The 14,932-nt window shown below is 38.7% G+C and overlaps 1 protein-coding gene across 1 annotated transcript in view; it reads left to right on the top strand.

Annotated features, from left to right (window-relative positions):
- The window catches only part of RST1 (ARM repeat superfamily protein), a 486,537-nt gene that overhangs the window by 113,687 nt on the left and 357,918 nt on the right, over nucleotides 1-14,932 (top strand). The window contains exon 5 of the mRNA XM_089458753.1: nucleotides 14,335-14,591. Coding sequence (XP_089314879.1) covers nucleotides 14,335-14,591 — 257 coding nt within the window. The remainder of the gene's footprint in view (nucleotides 1-14,334; nucleotides 14,592-14,932) is intronic.

Raw genomic sequence — 14,932 nt, 5'->3', positions numbered from 1 at the left:
CTACAGGATAGGATGCTGAGAAGTAGCTTTCAACGGTCGAATAGAGAATGGTGGCCAATTTACCATTTTTCCACATTAAAAAGAATATTTAGATGAAATAAAAAGAGGGAAAAGTGCTCCATGATTAAAATAATAATAAAATAGGAGGTTCTAGAGGGGTCCAACAGGTTTAGAAAAAGAGGAGGCCATTAGGGGACATGTTGGATTTGATATTTCTTCTAGTATGAGAGGTTGACAACTCGGTCCTCTATTTCATTAGTAGCCCCATGACGAAAACCCTTGGGTATGTTGTTGAGTGTTGGACGAAAACCCAACTCTCTTTCAAGAGACTTCATCCAGGAGTTTCATAGAGCTTCAGGGATATTAGAGTGAGGATCATTCAGGTCCTCAATTGGTGCTTCATTGTCTTTCAGTTGATTCAGTGGTAGCCGTTGTGGAGTTTTGAGGGATCAGGATCAACATATCAGCAAAATATTTGGAGGTACACTCAACTATCATCTTTCTATTTTGTCTCAAATATTTCCAGTTGTACTTTGCATGCTATATTATAATAAATAAAGCTGAGCCATTTCTTGTGTTGCATTTTCAGATGTTATTTGAGTTTCTGGGTTTACTTCTACAAATTGTCAATGTATTTGCCTTTCTTGTATACTTTTTGGGTTGCTATTTACTAGTGCATTTTGGTGCAATTTCGTGGGTTTTTGGTGAAAATGCCGGCATAAAATTTTATAAAGAAAATTCTCAAAAAAATACCAGAAAATTCTTGAAAGGGATATTACAGTGGTATCAGAGCTGGTATTCCTGCCAACCTGACCGTTTACTTGCCAAATGGTCAGACCAAATTTATTGCAGGAGGAGGAAGGAATGTTTTCTTGAAGACAAACCCGAGTCGAAAAGATAAATTTTCTGATAGGAGGTTCTAGAGGGGTCTAGAAGGTTTATAAAAAGAGGAGGAGGAGGCCGTTAGGGGACATCTTGGATTTGATATTTCTTCTAGTATGAGAGTTTGACAACTCGGTTCTCTACTTCATTGGTAGCCCCAGGATGGAAACCCTTGGGTATGTCGTTGAGTGTTGGATGGAAACCCAACTCTCTTTGAAGAAACTTCATCCAGGAGTTTCATAGAGCTTCAGGGATATTGGAGTGAGGATCATTCAAATCCTCAATTGGTGCTTCATCGTCTTTCAGTTGATTCAATGGAACCCATTGTGGAGTTTTGAGAGATGCGGATCATCATATCAGCAGGATATTTGGAGGTCCACTCAACTATCATCTTTCTATTTTGTCTCAAATATTTCCAATTGTACTTTGGATGCTATATTATAATAAATAAGGCTGGGTCATTTATTGTGCTGCATTTTCTGATGTTATTTGAGTTTCTGGGCTTACTTTTGCAAATTGTCAATGTATTTGCCGTGCTTGTATAATTTCTAAGTTGCTATTTACTGGTGCATTTTGGTGCAATTTTGTGGGTTTTTGGTGAAAATGCTAGCATAAAATTTTAAAAAGAAAATTCTTAGAAAAATACTTCCCGAAAGGGATATTACAGATGGGGTGGAGGATACATCAGATGGATGTGAAGATTGCTTTTGTCAACGAGGTGATTGAGGAGGAGGTGTATATTGAGTAGCGTTGGGGCTTTAAGGTGCATGGGAGAGAGTCTCATGTATGCAAATTGAAGAAGGCCCTTTATGGGCTGAGCAGGCTCCACGCGCATGCTACACCAAGATCGATGGATATCTTCTTGGTTTTGGCTTCACTAAGAGCGAGGAAGACTCCAACTTGTACTATGTACTTCTTGAGGTTGAGCTGCTCATCTTGGTACTTTATGTGAATGATCTCTTCTTGATAGGATCAGAGCTCATAGGGATGTGTAAGGAGGATCTTGCTTCAGAGTTCGAGATAAAGTACATCAACTTAATGCACTAATTTTTGGGACTGGATGTGTGGCGATGACTAGGAGAGATTTTCCTTGGATAGGGAAAGTATGCGGTTGAGATCTTGAGGAGGTTCAGGATGGAGGATTGCAGGCTTATGTCTACACTGATTATTACTAAGTTGAAGAAGCTAAGTGCTTTTGAAGGAGAGGTTGTGGATCCCACACTGTACAGGCAACTGATAGGTTCCTTGGTGTAGCTTGTCAACACTAGGTTGGATATATATTTTACTATGAACACACTCAACTAGTTCATGGTGGAATTGAGAACGGTTCATTGGGTGTCAGCGAAGCATGCGTTGAGGTATCTGTGAGAGATGGTAGAATTTGGATTGAGATATATTAGAGTTGGAGGAGTGGAGCTGCAAGGTTACACAAATTCTGATTGGGCAAGGAGTGTTGTGGACAAAATATCCATGTCTAAATGTTGCTTCAGCTTGGGATCAACCATGATCTCGTGGTATAGTAGGAAGTAGTAGTGAGGCACTTAGTTCAGTAGAGGCAAAGTACATGGCAACGAGTATGGTGAGTGTTAGTTTTTTGGTAGCATCAGATGTGCTCTAGCCATGAAAATTGGTGGAGAGGCTAAGCCACATGAGTTCTAAAGAACCCAAAAACCGTTTGGTGAAATTCCACTTGGATTATATTTTATTAAAATCAAGGTTGCATGAAACGGGGAAACATGTATTAGTTTTCGAAACGGGAAGCAATACGAAACGCGACCTCCCAGAATTTTGGAAACGGGGAAACGCGAATATATATATATATATATATATATATATATATATATATATATATATATATATATATTAGGACATTTAAGAAATATGTGCAATCATAAAGCATATATGATACATTCTAATTCATTACATTATGATAAAATTGTCAATTGTCAATGCATAAACTATAAGTATCTAAATTTGCATCACATTTACTCATGAATAATCACATAATGAAAATAGAAATATCCAAAATCAGCCACGAGAAATTTCTAATTTCTTGTCTCGTGCTTGATTAGGAGTCTCCTCCTACATAGTCGAACAACCTTAATGCTCTTGATTAAATACAAGTTTCATACCCTAGTACCCTACATTCTCTTGATTATTGGGAGTCTCCCCTGCATAGAGGGCTTGGTTTTCTTGATTAAATACAAGTTCCATACCCTAGTACATGATAAAATCCAATGGAAACATTGCAATCCCCCCCAATCCTGAAATCCTGAAAAACAGATAAGTCTGCTAGATTTTGAGTGAGATCTAAAATTCTACTTTCTCCATATGAAATCCAATGAGGGCAAAACCACTCTCAAACATCCTGAGTCATTTCATGGTAATGTTAAAAATTTAAGTAAAAGGATGAAAATGAAAAATAAAGGAGAATATCACTTTTACTTTAAGAATTTAACATTACCATGAACTGCATATCAACACTAGGGCAAAAGTTCACTTTTATAACTTTAGACAAGCATATGTAAGCAACTAGAAGTCACTAGGCTAACGTAAAAATAGATTAGAAAACAAATAAAATAAAACAAAATTAAAAAAACACAAGTAAATGCTGAAATGTGGGTCGTACGGCCTTGTAACGCGTTTCAGGGCCGTACCAAACGCGTTTCAGCATTTCGTACCCGTTTCCGTACGGAAACGCCCTTCTGCCCCACATTTCCTGCAACATAGATTAAAATAATTAATTTTTTTAATGAGGTTCCTAAGTATAAACTTAGGAAAATTAAAGTATTAATGGGTATTAATCAAAATATGGGTAAAAATGTTTTAGAAAGTGGATCAAGTCAAGTTTTAATCTTAGCCGTTGATTAGAGACTTAATATCGGCCGTTGAAGTCTCAACGAGAAAAGTATAAGGAGGAGGCATGGGGTTCATTTGAAAACACACAGAAGGTTGATCAGTTAGTTCGATATTCCTAGGGCAGGGTTGGCTAAGGAATTCAAACAAGTGATCAAGTAGTGAGGATCAAAGGCAGTACTGGAAGGAAGTGATTTCCAGTTCCAGTGAATATACTTCAGAGAAGATAGTGAAGGATCAGAGAGGTAGTGTAGTGCCAAGGAATTGCTGGGGGATAACAAAGATCAGTGTCAGGAATCATTGTGGGTGATTGACAAATGAAATCTCGATTTCTCAACAACAGACGCAGCAGCAGCAAGGGTGACGCAGTCAGAGGGAGTCTCCACGCAGAAGCCACGCAGTGACTGCGTAGGCTCACACAGAGACTGCGCAGTGGGTCATCCAAGAGTTGGGGCCAGTGCAAAATCTCCAAATTTAGTGTGAGAAAATTCTCACTATTTTTCTATCAGTTATCTTCTCTGAGTGGATTGCCATTTCTTTGGGGCATCCAGATTGTATTCAGAAATTTACTGCCAATAATAGAAACCCTCAGATCTGCTGCACCGGTTTTCCCGCATTGGGTTTTTCCGGGGACTATTGTCCAAAAACAAGTGTGTCAATGTGATTGTTCATGTGCTGGTGTTTCTCTTGCTTTTCTCAGTTCATAATTTGTGAAGTCTGTAGCTGAATTTATTTTGATATTTACCTATGTTACACGGGAACCACTCCCAAGAGTTGGGAAACCCGTTCCAATGGTTCTCGCGCTCCCGGGATCTTTGGAACCATATGGGAACATTCCCTTTTCAGTGGGATTTGCAATAGGAACTTGGGAAAGTTCTGGGAGCTTTGAAGACTACTTTTTTTGGAGTTTCGGTGTTCCCTAGGGTTGGGGAATACAAAGTCTGTAGAGAAATACGCTGAACTGCCCACAAAACATGAACCTAAGTTGAAATCTTCGCAGGAAGAAAGGCCAAAGACATCCTTAACACCGATATCATTAATTGAGAAACTGGAGCAATCTCTTGATGGGTTAAAGAAGCGTGTGGCACCTCGATGTAAGGGCGATATCTGGGATGTCATGCTGATGAGTATTTCTTTTGTTGTTTATGTATATATATCGCAGAAGATTGTGTGTGCAAATTATATGTGGCAGTCAATGCTTAAACATTAGAGTTGCTTTACTTTTTCTCTTAAGAATAACTAGAGAAACATATGTAAAACTGTTCTTTTGTATTTTTAAGCCAGATTGTTTCAAAGACTCGTCATGTGTCATAATGAACTTGATATTTTAATATTTTATATATATAAAAGGGAGAGACTCAGGGAGAGAGACACCCAAAGAATATATTTATATATAAGAGAGATGATATATTTATTATTTATATATTTAAATTGATTTTAATATTTGAATACTTTGATTCAATATTAATTTCGATTATTATATAAATTATACAATTAAAAAAATATTTTTTATTTTTATACTTTTAAATTTTTTATGATATAATATTACCGCTCCCGATTAGCCGTTTCCTGTAAATTTTGGGGAAACCTCTAGCCGTTCCCGACACCTGTACCCAAGTTCCCAACATTCTGACGTTCCAAAACTCATGCAACATAGATATTTACTGAAGCGTTGGTAAATAACTTATTATTGTAAATAAGTAAGAGAAATAAATCAATCATTGCAACATAATTTTTTCACATGGTATCAAAGCGAAGATCAGGCAAGATGGCAGTAATTTCTGCAATATAGGGTGGTGGTGCCACATTCGCAGCAAATCGATCTCCAAAAGATTCACGCGGTTTCTTGCAAAATTACCAGCAGAGAAAAATAGCATGGAGAATAGTAGGGATCATAATATTTCCGAATTAGCTTCCAGGTTGGAAGAGGAATTTTCTTGCTTATCAAGTTCTGCATCAACCGAGGATTGGTACATTGATAGCGGGGCTTCAGCTCATATGACTGGAGAATGAAAATATTTCTCGAGCTATCGAGAGGAACAAATGAACTTCCAAATCAAAATGGGTAATAGGGTGAAATGCACCCCAGTAGGAAAGGGAACCATTACATTCCAGACAGTATTAGGAGATAGTCTTCGGGCCACTAACGTATTGCATTTGCCAGGTATGGGAATGGATTTGATTTCAATATCTCAATTACAAGATAAAGGATATGATGTATACTTCATCGGTAATAGAGTATATGTCAAGCATCCTACGTGGAAAAAGAGGGCCCAAATTGGAACTCGAAGCGACAGGTTATATAAGTTGCAGCTCGAGTCTCCTATGGCATTGGTAAGCAATAATTTCAGTGGAGAGAAAGACTTGAATGAACTGTGGCATAGAAGGATGGGACACTTACATCATGGGGCATTAAGGATTCTCAAGGAAACTGTGACGGGGGTTCCAGTGCTTGCTACCAAGCATGATGATACATGTAGAGGTTGCGTACTAGGCAAGTACGCGAAAGCGGCTTATTCTAGAAGCAACAATAGAGCTCAATTGTGTTGGGTTTAATACACTCAGACATTTGCGGTCCAATGTCTACAAGAGCTATCGGTGGTGTTGAGTATTTTGCCACCTTCATAGATGACCATTATAGGAAAACTTGGATTTATTTCTTGAAAACCAAGGATGAGGTCTTTGATTGGTTTAAGGAGTTCAAGGCTCTAGTGGAAAACCTGACAGGAAGGAAGATCAAAATATTGCGCTTAGATAATGGTGGAGAATACACGGATAACAACTTCACATATTTCTGCGCAAAAGAAGGGATCAAAAGAGAATGGACAACACCTTATAATCTAGAACAGAATGGAGTCGCAGAAAGGAAGAACAAAACTATTGTTGGACCTGCAAAGGTGATGTTATATGATCAGAATCTACCTAAGTTTTTATGGGAAGAAGCATGCAGCACGACTGTATACGTTCAGAATAGGACCCCTCACAGGGCTTTAGGAAAGAAGACGCCAAAGGGTGTTTTCACAGAAAAGAAGCCATAAGTGAGTCACCTCAGGATATTTGGAAGTGTGGCTTATTTTCATATTCCAGATGAGAAGCAGAGCAAGTTAGAGCAGACTGCCGAAGTTGGATATCTCGTGGGTTACAACGAGACTTCAAAGGCATACCGAATCTACATTCCGAGCAGTAGGAAGATTGTAGTAAGGCGGGATGTAAAGTTCATGGAAGATAGAGCTTTCAGGAAATCTCGAGAGATGCCTTTTGAAGAACAGGCTGAGGATGTTCCTTTGGTCCAACAACAGGGAGCAGATCTAGCAGGAAGACAGGTATCTGGTTCGAGCACTGTAACCAGTACTAGCATCTCCTCAAGAGAAGAGGAGCCATGAGTGTCACAACATGTACAACAATAGGAAGAAGAACAGATGGAACCTCCCACCACCAGTGGAAGGACTAGCCGAGAAGTACGATAGACTCTGAGGGACGCAGAGGAATTTGTTGGAGCTCCTAGAGTCGAGAAAAGGCAACATAGACAACCTGACAAGTACCAAGCATTGGTAGCTCAAGTCGAAGAACCCTCTAGTTTTTGTGAAGTCGTACAACACCAGGTGTGGGTGGATGCCATGGTAGAAGAGTATAGTTCCATTATGACAAATGATGCCTGGGAAATTGTACCAAGACTAGAGAATAGATCAATTGTGGGTTGGAGATGGATCTACAAGATCAAGTATGCTGTAGATGGTAGCGTAGACAAGTATCAGGCTAGGTTCGTCGCGAAAGGATATGCCCAAAAGGAAGGAATAGACTTTGAAGTGACCTTTGCCCTAGTAGCTTAGTATACCTCTATCAGATCCATTATATCCCTTGCAACACAGATGGGATGGGAGATTCACCAAATGGATGTCAAGACAACATTCGTGAATGGAGTGATAGAAGAAGATGTATATATCAAACAACCAGAAGGTTTCGAAACACATGAAAAGAGAACTCACATCTGTAGATTGAAGAAAGCCTTGTATGGGCTGAAACAAACACCCGGAGCTTGGTATGGTCGAATTGACAGCTACTTACAACAGTTGGCATTCATCAAGAGCAATGCTGATCCCAATCTTTATTATCTGTTAGTAGAAGATGAGCCGTTAATTCTGGTATTTTATGTGGATGGTCTATTTTTGACAGGATCATCCAGACTCATAGAGGATTGCAAGAAGAACTTGGAAACATAATTTGACATGAAGGATTTGGGGCTAATGCACTACTTTTTGGGATTGGAAGTTTGGCAACAGGATGGTGAGATCTTCCTTAGCCAAGGTATATATTGCTGACCTATGGCTGTGCCAATGATTACCAATTGGAAGAAAATAGATGCATCCATAAAAAAGGAAGTGGACCCCACCTTATACAGACAACTCATTGGGTTGCTTATGTATCAGGTCAACACCAAGTGAGACATATGTTACGCTGTCAACACCCTTAGTCAGTTCATGGTGGAACCAAAAAGGGCGCATTGGGCAGCAACAAGGCACATTCTTAGGTATGTGCGGGGAACAATCAATTTTGGATTAAGATACACCAAGGGCGATGATATCGAATTGAGTGGATTCACTGATGCAGATTGGGCATGAAGTTTAGTAGACAGGAAAAGTACCACTGGGTATTGATTCGGTATTGGATCTGGGATGACCTCCTAGTGCAGTAAGAAGAAGAATTCTGTAGCACTGAGCTCAGCTGAAGCTGTGTATATGGCCGCTAACACATGTGAAGCTATATGGCTTAGGAAACTGCTTGTAAATCTATTCAGGAAGAGGATGGAAGCGAGAAAAATCTTCTCTGATAATCAGAGTTGTATCAAGCTCTCTGAAAATCCAGTGTTTCATGATTGCTCCAAACACATTGATATTTAGTGTCACTTTATTAGGGACTGTGTTTAGTGTGGGGCGGTACAGTTGGAGTATACTCCCACAAGAAATCAGGTAGCAGATGTACTCACCAAGGCTCTAGGAAGAACAGAGTTTGTTCAATTTCGAGAACAAATTGGTATGCTGGAAAATCTCTTTCAATAGCGTGAAGCAACATTTGAGAGGGAGCTATAGTATAGATGCAGCAATGGTAGTGGCAGTGTCATGGGCAGCTGTACAGTAGCAACAACAGCACAATGTTGGTGGCAGCAACAGTGCGGAAAGGAGATGCTTCAGAGATAGAGCAACATGCAGTTGGACATTGTTACTAGAGCACATTCCTCGATAAGAGGGAGTGTTAGTTTATTGGTAGCATCAAATGTGCTTTAGCCATGAAAATTGGCGGAGAGGCTAAGGCACATGAGTTCTAAAGAATCCAGAAACCGTTTGGTGAAATTCCACCCGGATTATATTTTATTTAAATAATTAATATTTTTAATGGGGTTCTTAAGTCTAAACTTAGGAAAATCAAAGTATTAATGAATATTAATCAAAATATGGGTGAGAATGTTCTAGAAAGCGGATCAAGTCAAGTTTTAATCTTAGCCGTTGATTATAGACTTAATTTCGGCCGTTGAAGTATCAACAAGAAAAGCATAAGAAGGAGGCTTGGGGTTCATTTGAAAACACATAAAAGGTTTATTAGTCAGTTCAATATTCCTAGGGTAGGGTTGGCTAAGGAATTCGAACAAGTGATCAAGCAGTGAGGATCAGAGGAAGCACTGGAAGGAAGTGATTTCCAGTTCTAGTGAATATACTTCAGAGAAGACAGTGAAGGATCAAAGAGGCAGCATAGTGCCAAGGAGAGACAACGCAACAACTGGAGGAGGTTGACGCAAAATTGCTGGGGGATAGCAGAGATCAGTGTCAGGAATCACTGTGGGTGATTGATAGATGAAATCTCAATTTCTCAGCAACAGACGCAACAACAACAAGGGTGACACAATCAGAGGGAGTCTCCACGCAGAAGCCACGTAGTGACTGCGTAGGCTCACGCAAAGACTGCGCAGTGGGTCATCCAGGAGCTGGGGCCAGTGCAAAATCTCTAGATTTATTGTGAGAAAATTCTTACTATTTTTCTATCAGTTATCTTCTCTGAGTGGATTGACATTTCTTTGGGGCATCCAGATTGTATTAAAAAATTTATTGCCAATAATAGAAACCCTCATATCTGCTGCACCGATTTTCTCTCATTGGGTTTTTTTGGGGATTATTGTCCAAAAACAAGCGCGTCAATGTGATTGTTCATGTGTTGGTTTCTCTTGCTTTTCTCAATTCATACTTTGTGAAGTCTGCAACTGAATTTATTTTGATATTTACTGAAGCGTTGGTAAATAACTTATTATTGTAAATAAGTAGGAGAAGTAAATCAATCACTGTAGCATAATTTTTTCACAGTGAGCTGTGAGGTAATGTGGCTTAGTAAGATGCTTTCAAGGAATATTTAATTTGGAGATGGGGCCAACAGTGATTCATTGTGATAATCAGAGTTGCATTAAGCTCTCTGAGAATGTTGTGCTTCATGATTAGTCAAAGCACATCGAGATCAGATATCACTTCATCAAAGACAGGGTCCAAAGAGGTGCAGTGAGATTACGGTACATTTCCATAGAGGAGCAGGTGGCAGATATTCTCACTAAGCCTCTAGTGAAAGGGAAGTTTGTGAAGTACCGAGATAAGCTGGGGGTGATGGAGAATCCCTTCCTTGCTAGGAGGGAGTGTTGAAGCTTGTGGTAGCTTCGAAAGGTCTTCTGCATAGGCTTGGTGTCTTAGCATGTGGAAGATGATTTATTGCCTCTTTAGGTGCTTGCTTGGTGGAGTAAGTGATTTATGTCTTCTTTCCTAAGTCTAACTTAGGAAAAGTATAATAATTAAAGTCAATTAATTATTGTGGACTATTAAGTCATTGTGGACTATTAAGTGACTTAGAAATAATCTCAACCATTGATCTCCAAGATTTTCTAGAAGGGAGATTAGGGTTAGGGATTTGGGCTTTATGAAGATTATTAAAGAAGCCTAGCGAAGAGGTGAAGATACAAGAACACAAGAGAGAGGCAACTACAACATTTTTGGGAAAGCGATTTTCTCAAGAAGGAGAGAGTGAATTCTCTGGAGCGTGAGGCTTAGTTCGATTGAGGAGAAGGAAGAAGAATATATGGATAATTTCAGGGTGTTTTTAGGAGGTTGATTTGCTGAGAATTGGAGAGGTCAAATTGCTGAAGTGAGGAGGAGGTGTAGTTGTTGGGGACGTTGATTTGCTAGGGCCAAGTTGTGAGTGCGCAGGGGTAGAGTGAGATCTATGTACAAAGGTCGATTTTCTGGTGAGAGGTGGGTTGATTTTCTTCAGGCCGAATTTCTTCGGAGGTCGACTTCCAATTGGCCGATTTTCCTTGGGCCAAATTATTCCAATGGGGCCGAGTTGCAAGTTCCAATCACTGTATTTTTTCTTGTAAATTCTCTGTGGGTTGAAACCCTAATTTTCTAGATTAATAAATGATGGAGAATTGTTGTAGGTGAATTATTTCTATTGCAATGTGTGATTGATCTCTCCAATTTGTTTCTGTTGCATATATTTCTAGATGTTCAAATACTAATGATTTTATTTTTCGGTAATTCAGTATTTATTTTGTTAATTAAATAAATTATTAGGAATAAATGATTGTTGTGATAAAGTAAATCTGCATTGGTATTAGGAGATTTAACATTTCATGTCTAACATGACTACCTTCTAAGAAATCCTATCCCTCAAAATGAGTTTACAACTTGTCTCCCTTACCTTGTCACCTAGCTTGGTGTCTAATTATTTTTACCTAGATCTTATTGCTAAACGTAAGAGAACATTCCACCATCAATTGCCCATATTTGTGGCATCTTAAGCATCTAAAAGCAATATCTCAATAGCGAAGAGTCTACAAGTGAGTAATTGGCTCTTGTTGGACATGCATCTCATTTGCTAGCTTCTCTCGAAGGTTTAGGCCCACAAATATCTGCCCAAACATCATTAATTCCATCTCCATAAAATTGAATCCCACTTCCAGAAACATGCCTGTGGAGTTGCCAATCTCCTTGAAGACATCCAATGACCAAAAATTTAATGTAAGGCTTGGTAATTTTACCCAAATCGGGACAATATGAAAATTTTCCAATTTTGCATTAAGGAAAGGTGTCCATCTTTGAGGATCAAAACCATCAAATCCCACCTCTAGCTTTTGCCTCAAAATCTTCTTTGCGTCCTTTATACACCTAATAACAAAGGTCATCCATCCTCTGTCTGGCAATTGGATTCAAGGACAATACCCTCGCCTTAATTCCCATGTTTGATTAAACCACTCCTTTACGGTTTTTGGTGCTCATCCTTTAGCCCTAAACCCGCTGACAAAAGCCTATGCTGCAAACTCGACCACTTGTTTTGTTTTAGCATTGTTCCCCAAAACCAATCAAATTGGGCTTCTCTTCTTTTGAGCACACCTTCTGATGCACCTAGTGTCAGGGGAAATCACACTTCTTTTATATCTCTTGTGACCACCTATACAATCTTGAACAAGCTTTTATTGGTTTCTCCTTTAATCCGAGCACAATGCTAACTCATGAAACAAAATGTGACGAATCCCATTTTCCAACTCCTCACCTTCACCTTGTGGTGCTAAAGACCTTACCATGATGTCTTCCTCTTGTATGAACTTTTCCCTCCTATCAGTAAAACTAGAAATAGGCAAAGTGACATTTCCAATAGAGGGAAAAAGCAAAGAGGGAGATTGATGTGGAGTACCTTTACCGTATCTAGAGGACACTAAATTTGGATTGAAAGCGCTATTAAGATCACCATCTACTCTATCTATAATCCACCACTGATTGGGCACTATGTGACCTGCGTACTGCTCTCACCATCCTGTGCAGGGGTTGATGTATGGAGGATAAACCTTGATTCAGTTAACAAGTAGGCCCTTCATAAAATATCTGTTCTTCTGTCAATCGGTCCTCTGAATAATCAACCTCATTATCATATGACATCTTTCTAGCAAATCAAAACTTTGGACCCAATAAGTGATACCCCTAGGCCCTCCTGCATAACCCTAGTTAGTGCCCGAACTGTAGAGTTTCTTTGTGAACTGTCCAACCTCCTGGTCTTGTGCTCAGAAGGATACCCCTAGGCCCTCCTGCATAACCCTAGTTAGTGCCCGAACTGTAGAGTTTCTTTGTGAACTGTCCAACCTCCTGGTCTTGTGCTCAGAAGGATATATTTTATAAAGAAATAATTGACTTCATTATTAACATTGCAATGATACATATCCCACACACCATAAATCACCATTTGGTGACATATTTATAGCACTCTTAGTGAACCCCTAACCTTAACATCTAGCATTATATTGGTTACACATTAACATATAAAGCAACATAACTATTAATGACTTGTAACAACACTGTGATGAGGGTTACCATTGTAATGCAGTAGAAGCAATACAGGTGACAGTTTATGTGCTGAATAGGTTTCCATTTCCCACAAGCGTAAGGGGAGGTTTTGTCTGGAAGCAAACCAAAGGTAAGCCACTTAAAAATATTTGATTTACTGCTTATATGGTAGTTCCTGAAGAAAAGAGTAGAGTAGATGCCAGGCGTAGAACATTTTTATTTGTTGGCTATTATCACCAAGAAAAAGCATATAAGCTTTTGGATCCTTGTACAAATTATGTGCTAATAGACAAGAAATCAGATCTAAAACAAAAATAGTGTGGTTGCTGGTTTAACTCTGAAAACTCAGCTTATCCGCAAGGAGAATATGTGCAGGGTAATGGGAAATCGTCATGTAAGATGCCCTAGATACATCTATGCACAGGTCGTGACCCAGATTTGTTTGGATATGGCTGGTACAAAATTCCGTCCTGTATCCACTAGAAAAAGGTAAAGGACCTCTGAAAATAAAGAGCCCAATTATAAATGAAACCCTAGCACCTAATTCGCACGAAGATTGCAAAGTTGCAGTTTCATGGTATGCATTTGAATACATATTTTTGTATGCATTACAATATATGTTGTAGTCAAACATATGGTATAATGTTTTTTTGTAAAAAATTCCCTTGTACATAAATGAAAATCCATATACTTAGCTGTATCGTTATCCCAGTAACTTAGGATGGACTGTATGAAGCTACAAGAGATGCTGACAGTGATCAATAGAATACTTGCAAAATTCATTTGCTCTTAGATATTGAATTGACATTGAAAGTAGAATTTTACGGAAGTAAATGCTGATGGATGCTCAGCATTATGAATTATCTTGAAACTGGACTACTTGCCCATCAGGTGCAGGTGAAAAGGACATATGGGGCAATATAATGATGGTAATCTAGAAGATTAATTGTAAGCTTAGAGAATATATGTAAATGCTAAAAATAACTCACGGAGAAGCAGAATGGGGTATAGAGATTAGGGCATAGCTCTCAGTTTTTCTACTTCATATTGAATATATACTGGAGGACTGTTTATGCTTTTCATGTCTAATTAATTTACAGTGTGTTCAGCAGTTGAAATTTTTTGTGTGAATGCACCGAGTCTTCAGTCAATGATTAAATGTTTTCATCTTTAATAGAGTGCAAAGATCTGGATATGCAATTAACAATTGTCTTGTTTCTTGTTTATGCAGGTTTACCTGCATCTCAGAGTTTTGCGTTTGATTTTCCGGTGGAAATACTTTTGATTTTTCCTGTAGTTCATGCTATGTCATCTCCATCAAAAAACATTAAGAAAACTGCGCTTAGCTTGCTACTGATTTTAGAGGGAATACTAGAAAGGGTACAGCTTGTGCCTTCTTCAGCAATCACAATCTCTGAAAGTAGATTATATAGTGGCCACAGACTTGGAATAGTTGTACATCGACTTCTACAACATATATGGTCCCAGGTATCTATGAGTTTAGTGCTTTAATTTTTGGTCTTTTGTGCTATAATTTTGCTACATTAATTTGATCCTTTTGAGGAATTATGTTGCTTTTGGTTGAAAGTATACGTTTTAATTGAAGTTATCTCTGCAGATGCTCTAAACATTCCTTTTTTTATATTATTGTGAAAATTCACTGAACTGCAGCAACTGAGTATTATTTTCCTAACTTAAAAGTTTATTTGTCTTCTGCAATTGTTATTACGGCAAATATTGAGTAAACCACATTGCAATTCTTCACCAATTAAAATGCGCTGCGGAAATAAAATAGGCACTGAGAAATAGATGCATACATACACAAAAAT

This window comes from Pinus tabuliformis, chromosome 7 (assembly GCF_031772625.1).
Source record: "Pinus tabuliformis cultivar Carrire ecotype Pingquan chromosome 7, CPIR1, whole genome shotgun sequence".
Taxonomy (NCBI): domain Eukaryota; kingdom Viridiplantae; phylum Streptophyta; class Pinopsida; order Pinales; family Pinaceae; genus Pinus; species Pinus tabuliformis.
Note: the sequence above shows the minus strand (reverse complement) of the source record. Positions and strands in the feature narration are given on the sequence as shown.